General features: G+C 40.9%; 1 protein-coding gene across 1 annotated transcript in view; it reads left to right on the top strand.

The window, feature by feature from the left end:
- Nucleotides 1-16,704, top strand: part of GPA33 (glycoprotein A33) — a 20,582-nt gene extending 3,878 nt beyond the window's left edge. The window contains exons 4-7 of the mRNA XM_069094514.1: nt 4,356-4,511; nt 14,283-14,402; nt 15,114-15,237; nt 16,533-16,704. Coding sequence (XP_068950615.1) covers nt 4,356-4,511; nt 14,283-14,402; nt 15,114-15,237; nt 16,533-16,662 — 530 coding nt within the window. The 3' untranslated portion in view covers nt 16,663-16,704. The remainder of the gene's footprint in view (nt 1-4,355; nt 4,512-14,282; nt 14,403-15,113; nt 15,238-16,532) is intronic.
- Nucleotides 16,705-16,927: the final 223 nt, after the last annotated feature.

Raw genomic sequence — 16,927 nt, 5'->3', positions numbered from 1 at the left:
CCTTCCTTCCTTCCTTCCTTCCTTCCTTCCTTCCTTCCTTCCTTCCTGAATATCTTAACCTCTCTAGACCTATTTATTCACCTAGAAAGTATATAGTGTTCCAAGACCTGTGGTCTGGTGGTATAGCATCTTGTGTAATTCTAATTTTGGCTCAATAATAATTGAATTGTTTTTTTCTTATTGTTTATAATATTTTCTCCTTAACCTGGGGTTTTTGAAATTTGGCTATGATATTTCTGTAGGTTTTCATCCTGGGATCTCTTTCAGGTGATGATTGATGAATTTTTTTTATTTCTACTTTCTCCCCTTATTCTAAAATTTCAAGGCAATTTTCTTGAATTATTTCTTGCAATATTGTATCAAGATTCTTTTTTTTGATTGTAGCTTTCAAGTAGTCAGATAATTCTCATGTTTTTTCTTCTTGATCTGTTCTCCAGATCAATTGTTTTTCTTATGAGATGATTCACTTTCTCTTCTATTTTTTTCTTTATTTTTATTTTGTTTTATTATTTCTTGGTAATATACAATGTCATTTGCTTCCCCTTGCCCAATTCTAGTTTTCAATGTGCTATTTTCTTAAGATTCTGGATCTCTTTTTCCAGTACATTGACTTTCTTTTCATAATTTTCTTGGTTTTCTTGGATTGTCCTTATTTTTTCCTAATTTTTCCTCAGTCTCTCTCATTTGATTTTTATAGTCCTTTTTAAGTTCTTCCAAGAACTCTTTTTGGGCACATGACCATTTGACCTTACTCTTTGGAGGTAGGAGAGGCTTTTTTTTTTCTTTAGTATCCTACTCTGGAAATGAACCCAAGTCTTCTCTATCCCCATAGTAGCTGTGTACGGTTGGGTTCTTTGTCCTTTGTTTACTCGTTTGTATTTACTTTTTTTTTTTTTAGTAGCTTATTATTATAATCACCTCTAATCCCTAGATGGTGCCTTTGGCCTCAGTTTCTTCTTACTGTTATTTTCTGAGCTTTGTCCAGGTCCCAACCTCAGCACTCCTCTTCCCCTCTAAGCCACTTCTAGGGCCCCCAGCCATGCTATGTTGGAAATTCTCTTGCTCCCCGAGGACCCTCCATTGGCTATAGTCTTCAGGTCTCCCCTCTAGCCTGGAACCAAACCAGGAACTCAGCTCTCCTGTAAGTGCCCACAGCCTGTAAGTGTCCCATCCCCACTACTTCTGCACTCACTGGGCATATGCTGGTTTTTCTTGTCTTCAGGACTGTGTTTGGGAAACACAGCTGGGCCCGCCCCGCAGCAGCAGAGGGTCCTTCAGTCTTCCCCTGCTCAGATGTCCCATTGCCCACACTATCTGTGAGGTGAGAATTCCTATAACTGAAGCTGAGGCTGCCTCCCAGCCTAGCTGCCCCCAGGGCTTGTTTCAGCAGAGGGAGAGAGCCTGGAGGTGTTTGCCCTTCACTCAGGCCAAACCTCCTTCCTTGGGGTCATTCCTCTGGTCTTCTCAGTTGTTCCAGGAGTACCACTGCTCTGCCCCACTCTTGTTTATTTTTGCTGCTCTCTGTTCACCTTGAGGCACTATTTTGTCTTGTTTGTGGAGAAAATCTGGAGAACTTGCAATTTTCTGACCTACTCCTCCATCTTCCCAGAATCCCCCTGCCCCAGTTTAGCCCCAACCTATCTTTTCAGCCTCATTACATTTCACTCCCTCTATCCTATTCTTTAATCCAGACAAAGTGATCTCTGTTCCTCACATAAGGAACTCCATCTCCCTTTATGTCCATCATCCATCAGTCCTCCTCACCTTCCCCTCTTCCATCAAGATGTAGCTCAACCATGGAAACTTTCCTGTTCTCCCTATCAGCCTAACTCACGTCTACTGAAGTATATATGTGCACATATTCTCTATACACTTGTACACGTATTTGCTGCCTCTCTGGTTAGAATGAGATCCAGTTCAGAGCAGTGATGGTTTCATTCATCCCCCAGAGCCTAGCACAGGGCTCGGTACATTCTAAACACTTTATAATACTTGTTAGTTGATTAATAGGGGTTCCCCAGGCCACTGTTTAAGAGAACACTGAGATGAACAATTTCATCTGAGGTTTCTGAGCTCTGCAATAACAAATATGAGTCACCCAGTGAGCATTACTGAGTGAACAGTGTCCCCTGGATGCCGAAACAGATTCAGACAACAAGCATAATGCTGAGAGAATTTGAAACTGTGCTATATAAGGATTGGTTGAAGAATCTGGGGATGTTTAGCCTGGAGGAAAGATTTAGGAGAAATATTGCAGGTGGATCCAAGTAGTTGAGAAGGATTAGCCTTTTGTTTTGCTTGGCCTCAGAGAACAGAATTAGGATTAATGGGCAGAAGTCACAGAGATCAAGATTTAGGCTTGAAAAAAGTAAATACATCCTTAAATGAGAACCAGAGCCATAACTAACTATTCTAGCTCCCAGGACAAGTACCAGAAGTGCAGGCAAGATGGAGGGGGTAGGGGACAGAAATCAAGATGTTGGGCTTGGGAGCAGAGGGGCATAGACTGGGGATGAGCTGACCCGAAGTGTGGATAGGCTGTAGAATTCTCATTCACTGTTCACTGACCTGCCTCTTCATTATGCCAAAGGGTGGTTTTTAAATTCCTGGCTTACATAGGATAGTTGATGTTCCTTCCTAGTTGAGTTTAGAGTTTGGGGTATGTCCCTCTGGTGTAACCAACACCACCAGACTAGATCCCACCCCAAACCCAGGCAAAATGGAGGGGTTGGAGGTAGTAGGCAGAGGAACACAACGGGGGAGAGGCAATACTGGGTGCAAATGTGACAGTGGCCATCTTTCTCAATCCTGGAAGCCTTGGTGAGGTAGCAGATGCAGTCAGTCATGCCTCTGAGGGCTTTGGGGTAAAACTGGAGGACTATAGGAAACCAGGAATTTATTCTATGGTTTTCATGGCCCATTTGTGGGAGGTTATCCTGGCTTATAGCCTCCCCTAAATTAAAGGAGGCAGTGAGGTGTAGTGGAAAGCATATTGGTTCCAGGTTCAAATCCTGCCTCTGACACTTTCATGGTCTCATGAACCTTCCTGGACTTCAGTTTCCTCATCTATAAAATGAGATTATGCCAGATGGTCTTTGAGGTCCCTCCAGCTTTACATCTATTACCTAAGAGTTGTGCCTTTACAGCCCCTGTTTTCTCTGGCATCATTACTCTCTAAGGAAATATCACTCAGAGGATAAATAGTAGTTATTATCTTTTTTAGGTAAAGAAACTGAGTCTCAAAGAAGCTAAGCAAGGTCACACAGATATTAGGGGGCTCTGTTGGAACTCAAATGAGTGGACTGAGTATCATCATAGTTCTAGATCTGGAAGGGTCTACAGTGGCCATCTAGTTTAATTGTACCCGTTTTACAGAAGAAATTGAAGACCAAGAAAGGTCAGTGAGTTGCCTGAGGTCACACAGGTAGCACAAGAAGTGTGATTTGAATCCAGGTCCTTTGATTACAGAGCTTTCTACTACATAAACCTGGGTTTGAATCCTGGCTCTGCCATTTCCTGGCAGTGTGACATTAATCAAGACCCTGAGCCTCAGTTTCCTCATCTGTAAAATAGAAGATCATTGCCAAAGTCATTTCCGGCCCTAAATCCCATGATTGGGATACTTACCTGCTGAGGTTACCATTTTTAATCCAACTTTTTATAAATGCACTTAAAATTTTTTTTTAGAAGATTCTCCTCCCAGTGGCATGTAGACACTTGTTTTGTAATAAATGAGGTTTGTGAGCTGGTCTAGAGCTAGAAGGAACCTTAAAGGTCATTTAGTTCAATGCTCTCATTTTTACAGTTAGAAAAACTGAGGCCCAGAGAGGTGGTGACTTGTCCAGGGTCATGTAAATAATCAGGGGCAGGGTCCCCGGACTCCTGACTAGATATTCTTTCAACACACCCTCCCTCTCCAGAATTATGGTGAAGGCTCACACTACCCAAACAAGAGTAACCCACAGGAGAAACAATTTTCAAAATTTGTGTTGCGTATACCAGTGACTTTATCCGGTCATGTATCTCTTACTGCACTCTCCTGTTCCGACTGGAATAGTAGTAACCATGTGTGCTGTATCTCAGCTGTTATCTATACCTAGTGGTTTGTATGTTGTCTCTCCTCCCCCCACTAAAGTGTGAGCTCCTTGAGGGCAGGAGCTGTCTTCTACCTTTCCTTGAAGTGCTTAGCACAGTAGGCACTTAATATATGTTTGACCAAATGAGTGTGTGATTGGGGGTAGTGATCACGTTTCAGGTGGAGATTGGGGTAGGAGGGCGTATTATACATAATGGTTTACCTGGTCCTTTCACAGACTCACAGAAAATGACATTCTCTGTCTTTTCCTTCTTTGCAGTGCACCCCTCCAAACCAGACTGCAGCATTCAGGGGGAAACTATATATGGGAACAACATCGAACTAAAATGTGAATCCAAAGAGGGATCCCCAGCTCCCCAGTACAGCTGGAAGGCCTTTGACATCCAGAACAAGGAGCGGCCACTCTCATCACCAGGTATCTATGAGTTATTGCCTCGAGGAGCTGTCTGCAGTCAGACGCTGGAGCGCTCACCCCCTTGGTTCCCAGGATATTCTGTACGTTGTCTCTCCCATTAGACTGTGAGTTTTTGAGGGCCAGGATCATTTTTGCTTTCCTTTGTATTCCCAGCATTTGGCATATTACCTGGCACCTACTAAGCATTTAATAAATGCTTGTGAACGTGACTGAAAATCAAGACATTATTAGACTAGATCAGAGGAATGTCTTAGATGTGGCCTTCAAAATTTTCAGCAAGGCATTTGACAAAATCATTCACATTATATTTATATACAAGATGGAGAGATGCAAAGTTATCGATAATCGGTATTATTTGATTTTTTTTTTGGTCTTTGTCTCTTCAGTGTTTATCATAGCGCCTGGCATATAGTAAAAGTTTAATAAATGTTTGTTGATTGAGAGATGTTGACCAGGTACAGTTAATGGATTTAGAACCAAACTGAACGATCAGAAAACATGAAGATACTGAGTGATGGACGAAAAGGAGGGGAGACATCCAAGGACAAGTTTGGTTGGCTCAACAGTTATGCCTAGAACAGGTAGATGGATACTTGAGACATTCACATGGGAAAAGGAGAGCTCTACACAACAGTGTCATTTGTCTTGTTGTCCACAAGGGGGCCACACTGCAGCAGCAATGGCTTGTTTCCAGCTCTCCATAGAACCAGACTGAAGTTGGAATCTCAGAGGCCATTGAGTGTGATCCCCTCATTTTACGGACGAGTTGCTGAGGTTCAGTGAGCCTCAGTGACTTGTCCAAGGTCACACAGGTAGAAAGTGTATGAGGTGGGATTTGAACCCAAATCTAATTATTCCAGAGCCAGCACCTGGTACGTTGTTTCATAACATTGTAGGCTCTCAGAGATGGACATGACCTCAGAGATCATCTAGTCCAATTGCCCCTTCCCTTTACAGCAGAGAAAACTGACCTATGGCCAGGTCACACATTGGAACCCAGATTTCTTGATTCTCAGCCCAGTATTTTTCCTGTGATAGCATCCTGCCTCCTCTGTGCTTTTGGAAATTCTTTCATGGGAATGGTGTGTGTCTGGCAAGATCCCTCCTCCTTCCTCTCCTTTTCTTTAGTCTGGTTTTGTGATTTCCACTGTTTGGGGAGCTCCCTCGATCAATGGCTATACCCAAGCATTCTGCTACTTTTGTCATCAGGGACACTGAGATTAAGTGACTTGCCCAGGGTCACACAGCTAGTGTAAATCAGAGGTAAAATTTTAACTCAAATCAACTTAATTCCTAAGTTGGCTCTCTATCCAGCAGACCACAGTGCCTCTCAACAAGTGTCCCTTTTCCAAAGGGCCACTACCATTCTGTTCCTAAATCCCTCCTTCATAGGTTGTGCCCATGGTGGCTAAATCCCACCTATTCATGCCTTAGCCAGTGGTGGCTACATTCCATATCTTCATGCCTTAGGCCCCTGGCAATAGTAATATCTAACATTTTTCAAATTAAATTTTATATTTTTAATTAACAAGCATTTATTTTCTCTCCCTCCCACTCCATGCCCAGAAAAATAAAAAAGAAAACCCTTGTACCAAATATGCATAAAGCAAAAAAAAAAATTCCTAAATTGACCATAATAAACAACATGTATCTTATTCTACATATTTAGTCTATCATCTCTCTGTCAGGAAGTGGACAGCATTCTTTATCATGAGACTTCTGGAATCATGGTTGGTCATTGCATTGATTAGAGTTCCTAAGTCTTTCAAAGTTGTTTATATCTTTATGATATTGTTGCTGTTGTATAAATTGTTCTCCTGGTTCTGCTCATATCACTCTGCTATCAGTTCATAAAAGTCTTTCCAGGTTTCTCTGAAACTGCCCTTTTCATTGTTTCTTATAGCACAATAACATTCCATTATATTCATATACCCTCATTCGTTCAGCCATTCTGCAATCCCAATCTAATTCCATCTTTTTGGGAGCTATCACACACCCCTCTCTAGGCTGGGGCATCAAACCCAGCACCACACAGAGGTATTTCTAGCTTGGTGGTGTTGGATTATGATACCGTGTTTCCCCGATAATAAGACCTATCCCGAAAATAAGCCCTCCCCTTACTGTGTAAGATTCCTCTAAAATAAGCCCTCCCCCCAAAATAAGCCCTATTGAGATTGCTACTGTAGTGAAGGTGATCCCCTGTGCTACACGCTACATTATGGTACCCTCTGTATGCACCGTCTCCCCCCCCCTCGTGAAACACATGCCACGCTCCGAGCTGCATCCAATCACAGCTACAGCAGTGAGCGCGTCATCCTGTTCTTCCCCAGTGATTTGCTTATTGAATAAAGGTACATTTTTTGTTCACATTTACCTGTTTATTAAAATTGCTGTCAATGTTCATTAAAATAAGCCCTCCCCTGAAAATAAGCCCTCTGGTGTTTTTCTGTCCAAAAAAAAAAACAAGACAGTGTCTTATTATCGGGGAAACACGGTACTTATAATACCTGATAGTACTTAGGGAAATTGGGTTAAGCAGAGCCACACTGGTTCACAAGATTTTCAGCTATGTTCCCTGGTGCCTGAGGGGAGGCGATAGACAGGGTGTGCTGAAGCTAGCTCTAACCCATGGGAGAGAACCCCTTGTTTAGTTTTCAATGTGAGCATTTATACTTCAGAAATTGGCAATCAACTACAAATCAGGGCTTCATTTATTATTTTGTTAATTGTCTAGAGTATTAAAAGTGTTAATAATGCAGATTAAAACATGCACATACATTTTTTCAGAGTCCTATTAAACATTTATCAACACACCCCTATGTATTGTTCTATAAACATTGCTTGAGCTCAGCAGGGGTGCAATAAAAGACTTAGGAAATGAAGAGTTCACCCCACTGGAGGCCTGCTGCCTGAAGGCTAATTAATAATAAAAATAATAATAATAATTGGCATGTATATAACACGTTAAGGTTTGCAAAGTGATTTACATCCATTATCTCATTTTAGTCTAATACCCCTAAGTATAGAGTATAGGAAAGGGGCAACCGCTCTCTGAGCTCCACCTCCAGCTGCATCTCAAACTCTCTTCTAATGAATTATCCCATAAAATACCTCTGGTCATGGATATTTTGCCTCGGAGTTCTGCCAAATCCTGGTCCTAGAACACTGGCCTGACACCCCCTGAACTCTCAGCTCATTTCAGGTTCATTGAGTTGGATAAAGAAGCGCATATTTACATTACAGCCACTAGGTGGCAGCAGGACCTTCAGCAAGGCATCACTATCTGCTCATGCAAGTTGGAGAATTTTGCTCTAGACAGACCCCCGTCACAGCATTAGTAGGTAGATAGGTAGAGAGGCAGACAGATATTTAGATGGATAGGTAGATAGTCTAATAGATAAATAGAAAGAGATAGATAGAAGAAGAGATAGAGATATATTTATAGATGTAGAGATAGGCAAATAGAGGAGAGACAGATACAGAAATATATCTCTAGATAGAGATATATATCCATAGAGATGTAAGGATAACATATAGATGTAGATATACATATAGATATATATATCTAGATATACTGGGCATCTAGATGGCACAGTGGATAGAAAACAGGGCCTAGAGTCAAAAAGATCTGAGTTCAAATCTGCCCTAAGATACTTACTAGCTATGTTACTCTAATCAAGTCACTTAACTCTATTTGCCTCTGTTTCCTCATCTGTAAAATGAGCTGGAGAAGGAAATGGCAAACCATTCCAGTATCATCGCCACGAAAACTCCAACAGGGTCATGCAGAGTTTCATGACTGAACAACAACTATATAGAGATATATCTAGAGATAGATAGATAGCTAGGTAGGTAGATAGATTGATTGATAGATCTTTCTAGGAGTCATATCTCTGGACTATAACTCTTTGCAATTCTAAACTAGTCCATGTAGGAAGGTATCCCAATACCTTCCCCTACTTTTGTTATAAAAAAAAAAGAATGCAATAGATTTTAAAGCCAAGAGTGACCTCAGATGATCAATACAGGGAAGAAGATTGAGTAGAACCCTTCAAATTCAGGTAGGTAATACAGTGACTTGGGATGGTGCCTACAGAGTTAGCCTTAGGGTCAGGAAGCCCTGAGTTCAAGTTTCATCTCTGACACATTCTGATTGTGTGACTCTGGGCAAATAATTTATTCCCTCAATGTACCAACAATTTTTCAAGAATCAGAATTACAGAATTTGCTATGTGTGCATTGGTAGGAAGAGTTTCCTTATCTGTAGTTCTCTACACCAGTGAAATAATATACCTGAATCAGGAAAAGAGAATAAAGGTATTATATCCCCAGTGTACAAAGGAGGTAACAAAGGCCCAGAGAACTGAACTGAATTGTTTAAGGTCACATGGATAATAATAATAGTAACACATTTATATGGTGATTTGACATTTATAAAATACTCTTCAAAGCCAGTGAATCTTTACCTACCTATAAAGTTAGTACATGGGATAGTACAATATCCAGACTCAGAAGCTGTGGGTTCAAATTCTGCCTCTGGCACTTCCTAGCTATGTGATCTAGGACAAATCAATTTCACCTCTTTAGAACTATTTTTCTCATCTACAAAATAATGAGGTCAAATTAAATGATCCCCAAAGTCCCTTTCTAATCTAAAAAAAAAATAAAATAAAAACCAACTGTATGATCTTAGGTAGGGAAAGTATTATTACCCTTATTCTATAGATTAATGTATTGAGGTACTGTATCAGCAAGCACCCCAGCGTCCCCAGGGTGGCTGCCAACACAGGTTCTTAGATCTGCTTTGTTAAAGGAAAGCAACTCAAAATGGGTTAACAAGCTTACTTTAATCAGTCAAATATGTATCGTTTACCTAGTTCAGGGGGAAAAGGTCAGCACCCCGAACATCAGAGTATACAGACAGAATTATCAAGACAGAGAAACAGATCAAGTAGACAGGTTTCCAAACTGTCCAACCATTACATGAATACCAAATCAACATCTGGGTTTTTTAAAGCCTGGGGACTCTCAACAACGGCTTCCCAGAGTCTCATCTGATCAAATCACAGAACGCTTCTCAAAGTGAGCCCCCAAACAAAGCCTCAAATCAGGGTTTATATAGCCTTCTCCTGGCTCAGAGAATGTAACAACCTTCTGGACCCACTGGCCAATCAAAAAGTATCTACTGAAAAACAAGCCTTCTACCCCAGGCTCCGGGTGCACTTTAGCCTAGGGGCAGGGAAGATCTTAAAAATTTACATTCCCATTACAGGTACACAAAGGTTAATTAATTTACCTAGAGGTACACAGAATTAGGATGCAAATGCAGATTTGATGGGTCCACTTCTAGTTACCTTTCCTCTCTAGCACACTGTCTAGTAAATGGTAAAGGACCAATAGAGAAGTGTTTGATTTGTCAGCACCATGGCCAGAGGTAGTAGCAAAGGAAGGGACAGATTGTTCCTAGATTTGCGGAACAGTTAATTTTAGTTATAGGTGTATAATATCAATGAGATACCCATAGCAGCTGCTATGAATATGCATACATGTTCCCAGGAATATAATATGATACAACATAACATAACATAAACATAACATAATATACCCCTCTCCTCCAAGGCAAAACCAAAGTATTTATTTGAGACATTGCTATTTGGATACCAAAAAGCAAGGTTTAGTAATATACTCACCACTAATCCAGAGGGCTCCAAAGCAAGTGTTTTCTCTGTCAAACCTCCCCACGAGCAAAATCCCCTAGGCAAGGTCTTCCCTCAGAGCCTGCCCCTCTCTCTACCCACACCTCTCTTTCCAACCAATACAAATATACTGTTTCCAATTAAAGACTTGATTGGCTTCGTGCTGAGAAGCTTAAGAAATCAGCACTTAATTTGAAAGGTGTAGGGATCCCCCATGGCCCAGAGCCTAATTGGTTCTTTGTCAGGGCTCCACAGTGAGGCCTATTAATGGGCAGGGAAGATCTTATATCCTATTAACCTTGCTGGGTGGTGACTTCAGGGGTAGTTTAGCAGGACAATAGGACCAGTCACATCTCTGAGGCCACTCCCTCTAGGATAATGGAAGCAAGACCTAGTGCTAATCCATACTAGAGCTTTGGGAAATTGTATTTCCAAAGATAAGGTCAGGAAACAGTTATCCCTTCCACATCATAACTTCCCCCATCAAGGTTTCAATATCTCTGGTCAGCATAACAAATTAAATGAGAATTTTGGGGGGAGTTTTGCAGAAACTGCAGAAGACACATAAAGGCCAGAAGACAATACAGAAAGAGTTTAGAAACTCAGAAATGCATATATTATTGTGTAATATCAACCCAAATTTTATAATAAGGTATTGTAAATACACCATAAAAGAAAAAGAAAAAATTCAGACTTCTGCTGTATAAAGGGAAGACAAAAAATTTTACTCTGCTTTTAGAGATCAAGTAGGTACCATACCCTTAACCCCTGCAGTGTGGAAGGGATGACTGTAAATGCCTTGTCAGTGTTAGCGACATAGCTGCTACATTGTTTGGGAACCTGAGGAGACCTTCCCAGTTTGGGTGTTTCTATCTCTCTCCAAATGATACCCTGGTCTGTGGGAACATACCGTAGCTAGGGAAGCTGAGTGTTGTACCTGTATTTTCCCTTCCCTTGCATGACTTGCTGTAACTGCTTAGTGCCTCCCTGGTAATCCCTAGGGGATCAGTTTTCCAGTTCAAGAAAGACAGTCTGGGTTGCATCTCTGAGGTGGCAGCTAAGATACTTCCCTATCAATACGGGAACATTAAGTACTTAATAGATTACCCCTATTGTTGAGGTTTGGGGGTGCTTGAGACTCCAAAGAACCAACAAGTCAGGTCCTGCCAAATGAATTCGATTCAAGTCTTCTTTCAGTCAAGTAAAACAAAGTTTATTAAAGATTCATCATAATGGATAGACTCTTAAGGAGCCTAAGGATTTGTGACGCTTGTATTGGACAAGGGGGTCAGAACAATCTGACATAGACTAAGTCTGCACTAGACTGAATCTCACCACCTTCATGGAGGCAAGATGGATCTTATATACAGAAAGACTGTGGGAGAGAACTAGGGGTGGTCTAGAGGAGGGGTTTGGGAAAGGTCTTGAGGAAGAGTCTAAGGAGGATCTTTGATGAACTGAGGTCAGACTCCAGGAATGGGATTAGGGGTAGGACATAGCAGAGGGCTATCTGGAAATGACAGACAATGTAGGGTTAGACTTGTTTAAGGGTAACAGATTTGGGCATAGATATTTAGATAGGATCAAGAGTGGGAAGTAGTGGACAATGGAGGGCTAGGCTACGTTAAGAGTAACAGAGATTTGGGCCTAGGGATAATGAAAGACTTATGGTCTCAAGCAAATGCCTCAAGTGGGAAGATTCAAAGGGGTTCCCAGGGCTTAAGCCTCATCACTACCTTTGAGTAGAATCTTATAACTCTGAATGTTTTTCCCACCTAAACCATCCCCATTAGACTTCTGTATGAATTCAGCCAGGGGAAATTAAATAAGTAATAATAAAAGGTTAAATTTGTAGCATGTTTTATGAACACTTTCACATTAACAACAACCCTGTGAAACAGGGAATATAAGTATTATTATTAGCATTTTATAGATGAAGAAATGGGCACTAAAAGGTTGGACTTGTTCAAGGCTTTTGATGCCTGTATCAAAATGGGCACAGGCCGAACTGAAGATTGTGGAATGATTGGACACAAGCCAGGCAGGTTCGGTCATAGCAGTTCCCATGTATTGATCAGAGAGCAGGGTTTATATAGTGAATGTGAAACAATAATTGCTTTTAGGTTCTCATGAGAGAATGTTTAATGTCCTTGTTCATTTACATATATCTGTATGTTTTAATGTCCTTGTTCCCTTGCATGCATCTATGTCTGAGTCACTGCTCGGTTAATCATGTCCTAAACTCCTGCAAGTCAGGAAGAGATGGTGAGCCAATTTTAAGACATAATATGGCCTTCACGGGGAGCTGGCTTGGGAGAAATCCTGGACTAGACTCTTGCCATCTATGGACTGGGTCAGAGACTGGCCCTTGACGGGCTTCATAGCTAGTAAGTAGTAGATCAAAGATTAGAATCCAGGGTTTGACTACTAATCCATGGATCTACTTTTATCACACTGATCTGCTTCTTGGTATAAGTTGTGAGTATGTGCATGTTTATGACAAGGTTTGGGCGGGGGGAAGTGTTGGATGGGCAAGGGAAGGAAACTGGCTACTGGTAATGATCTTGGCTACATACGTCTATCCATTGATCCTCAAAACTTTTCCCTTATGCCACTCAGTAAACATTAAGTGAAAAAATTCAGTAAGAAGAGATGGGAACTGATAGAAGGGAGGGCAGGTTGCGGGAGGCGGTGGTCAGAAGAAAAACACTTTGGAGAAGGGACAAGGTGAAAGGAGAGAAAGAGAGAGAGAGAGAGAGAGAGAGAGAGAGAGAGAAGGATAAATGGGAAAAATAAAATGGAGGGAAATGAACAGTTGGTAATCATAACCATGAAACAAAATTTACAGTAAGTTTCTCTGATGTACATAGATGTATATTTAGAAATATATGTATATATATATATATAGAGAGAGAGAGAGAAATAGAGAACTGAGTCAAATTTATAAGAATACAAGTCATTCCCCAATTGCTAAACAGTCAGATATAAACAGGCAGTTTTCAAATAAAGAAATCAAAGGTATCTATAGTCATATAAAAATGCTCTAAATCACTATTGACTAGAGAAATGCAAATTAAAACAACTCTTGAGGTACCACCTCATACCTATCAGACTGGTTACTATGACAGAAAAGGACAATGATTAATATTGGAGTAGATGTGGGAAAACCGGGACACTAAAGCACTGCTGTGGACCTGTGAACTGACCCAACCATTCTGGAGAGCAATTTTGAATTATGTCCAAAAGGCTATAAAACCAAGTATACCTTTTAATCCAGAATACCGCTACTAGGTCTGTATCCCAAAGAGATTTTTTTTTTAAATAAAAGAAAAAAGACCTACATGTACAAAAATATTTATAGCAGTTCTTTTTGTGATGGCAAAGAATTAGAAGTCAAGGAGATGTCTATCAATTGGGGAACAGCTGAAAAAGTTGTGGTATATGATTGTGATGTAATATTATTGTGCCATAAGAAATGATAAGCAGGATGCTTTCAGAAATACCTGGAAAGATTTATGTGACCTGATACAGAGTGAAGTGAGCAGAACCAAGAGAACAGTATACATAATAATAGCAATATCGTACAATGATCAACTGTGAATAACAGATATTCTCAGCAATACAATGATTCAAGACAATTCCAAGGGACTTATGATGAAAAATGTTATCTACCTCTAGAGAAAAACTTATGGAGTCTGAATGCAGATTGAAGCATACTTTTTTTTCTTGGGGTTGGGTTGGTGTTTTTTTTTGTTTGGGTTTTTTTTTGGGGGGGGTTTAGTCTATGTTTCCTCTCACAAAATGACTACTATGGAAATATGTTTTGCATGCCTATACATGTATAACTTATATCAAAAAGCTTCCCTTCTCAATAAGGGGACAGGGGAGGGAGGGAAAGAATTTGGAACTTGGAATTTAAAAAAAAAAAGAAATTTTAAAAATAGCTTTTACATGTAATTGGAAAAAAATATTTTTTTTAAAAAAGAAAAGCTCCATTAAGCATCATTCATTTCACTGAGTGAAATGTTCTCAATCCCAGGCTTCTGCTCTCACCTTACCTTTTCCTTTTTCCCAGCCACAGGAATGACTCTGCTTCTGAAAAACATTTCTGATGATACAACTGGCTATTACATCTGCACCTCCACCAACGAGATGGGATCCGATTTCTGCAATATCACTGTTGCTGTCAGGCTTCGTAAGAGCCCATCCAGGGAGGGGGAAAGGGAGCAAAGGGTGGCAAGGGCCAGATCCCTGTAATAATAATAATAACAACAACTATCCCTTTAAAGTACTTTACAGATATTATCTCATTTTATCCTCACCACAACCCTGGGAGATAGGTACTATTGTTATCCCCACTTTACAGATGAAGAAACTGACATAAAGGTTTAGTGTCTTGCCCAGGGTCTTGTTATTAAGTCATTTTTCCATCATGCCTGACTTTTTGTGACCCCATTTTGGGGTTTTCTTTGGCAAAATTTCTGGATTGGTTTGCCAGGGTCACACAGCTAGTAAGTATCAGAAGTTGGATTTGATCAGATTTTCCTGGCTTCTTGCACTTTTCCTTTCCCTTGTTTGACCAGGACAGTTGTAGGAGTCATACCCAGTAGACTATACCAGAATGGTTCCTAAGCTGTCAATGTTTAGTACTTTTTTTTAATTAAAGCAATCGGGGTTAAGTAACTTGCTCAAGGTTACACGGCCAGTTATTTCTGGGTGTGGTGCTGAGTATCTGAGCCCGGATTTGATCCAGGTCATCCCGACGCTGGAGCTGGTGCTCTTACTCGCTGAGCCACCTGGCCGCCCCAATGTTCAGTACTTTCAAAGGGGTAAAAATGGTCAAGTTTGGGTGCTTCAGTGGGTGTTCCGGATATTCAGATGAACCAACTGGTTTGCCCCCTCACAGCCTCAATGAACATTGCCCTGTATGCTGGGATTGCGGGAGGCCTGGTTGCTGCCGTCATCATAATCAGCATCATTGCATACTGCTGCTGCTGTAGGAGCAAGACGCAAAAAGACAGCGAAAGGCCGTGAGTGATGCCATTTCTCTGTGGAACTTGTGGAGAGAAAGAGGATGGGTCAAGGTCGAAAGCAGCCCTGTTGCAGTATGGCAGGAAGAGCAGCCGATGTGGAGTCAGAAGACCCAGGCTCTTAGCCATTTCCAAAACATGCTTCATAACCCACTCCTTTATAGTTTCCCCTTATGTGCCCTCAAGGGCAGGAACTGTCTTGTATGCTTCTCAAGTCAACAAACATTTATTAAGTACCTGCTAAATGCTGGGAGTTCTAAGAAAGGAAAAAATAATTGTTCCTGCCCTCAGGGAGCTTACAAGTTAATGGGGGAAATAACATGCAATTCTATGTACAAGTAAGTTACATACAGGATAGATTGGAAATAAATCAACAAAGGGAAAGCACTAGATTTAAGACAGAACAGGAAAGGCTTCCTATAGTAGGTGAGATATTAGCTGGGACTGAAAGAAGCCAGGATGTGGGAGATAAGAAAGAGAAGACATTCTAGGTATGTATTTGTGTCCATCCCCAGAGCTTAGCACAAGGGCCTAAACCACACTTTTTCATTCATTCTACTTATATATACTTTGTGACCTTGAGCAAACCATAAATTCTCTCTGGGTCTTAGTTATTTCATCTGGAAAATGAGCAAATTGGGTTAGATTAGCACCAACTTGCCATTAGTCAATCTCTAAAGTCCCTTCCAACTCTAAATCCTAGATCATCCAAATCCATGAATTTTCTTCTATTTGTTGCATTCCTTTCCCGAAAGAGGCTGCTTGCCTTTTGGGAAAAGGTTTATAAAGTATGAAAAAGGGTTTGTAAAGTATCTCACTTTAACATTCTTTAATTCTCTTGCTTCTCTGGAGGTGTTTCTACTTTAAGGACAGAGATTGGTGCTGCTTTGCCAAATAAATGTTTGTGGAATGTACCAATGAATCAATGGCTCCTCAGGTGTGCGGTGAAGCCTATAGTCTCTCTTCTGAGCATGGAAATAAGCAAAGCCTCCTAGATCTGTCTACTGATCTGGCCCTGAAAATTCCCCCTGGAAAAGTTTCAAATTCCAGCACCAAAGTTGCTAAGCTAGTACCTCACTGCTGCCCAACAATGAAAGGCAGGGGTCCCTAACGTTTACCACCGACTTCCATGGTTTATATGCCCAGCAGCAGAATCTCTGGGTCAAGGAGCATTGTCCCAGCTCCTCTTATGACCCAGAGTCAGGTGTCTAACAAGGCAATCTGCTTCTAAGGAATGACAATAGTAATGTGATTTGAAACCAGTAATAATTCTTTCTCCCCACCCCAACTTTCAGGGATCGAGAGGACTATCAGGAACCTCTGGAGCAGAAGAGAGAAATGCGAAGAATGGATGACAATGAGAAAGACAGGAATTTGGACAGGAGGAATTCTGAGCAGGACTCACCTGCGCCTAGTTCCCGGTGACTGAAGTTGCCTAATGTCCTGTATGGATGATGGGAAGAAGATGACAAAAGAGTACAAAGAGCGTAACTGTTTTCTTTTTTTTAATGATAATTTTTTCCCCAATTACATGTAAAAACAATTTTTAACATTTGCTTTTTCTTTAAAGTGTTGAGTTCCAAATTCTATCTCTCCCTCCCTTCCCCCCTCCCTGAGATGGTAAGCAATCAGATATAGGTTATACATGTACAATCATGTAAAACACTTGCATATTAGTCATTTTGTGCAA

This window comes from Petaurus breviceps, unplaced genomic scaffold (genome assembly GCF_028583685.1).
Source record: "Petaurus breviceps papuanus isolate PSGF00001 unplaced genomic scaffold, PetGlider_PUasm1.0 220, whole genome shotgun sequence".
NCBI lineage: Eukaryota > Metazoa > Chordata > Mammalia > Diprotodontia > Petauridae > Petaurus > Petaurus breviceps.
This window is presented reverse-complemented; position numbering and strand designations above follow the sequence as displayed.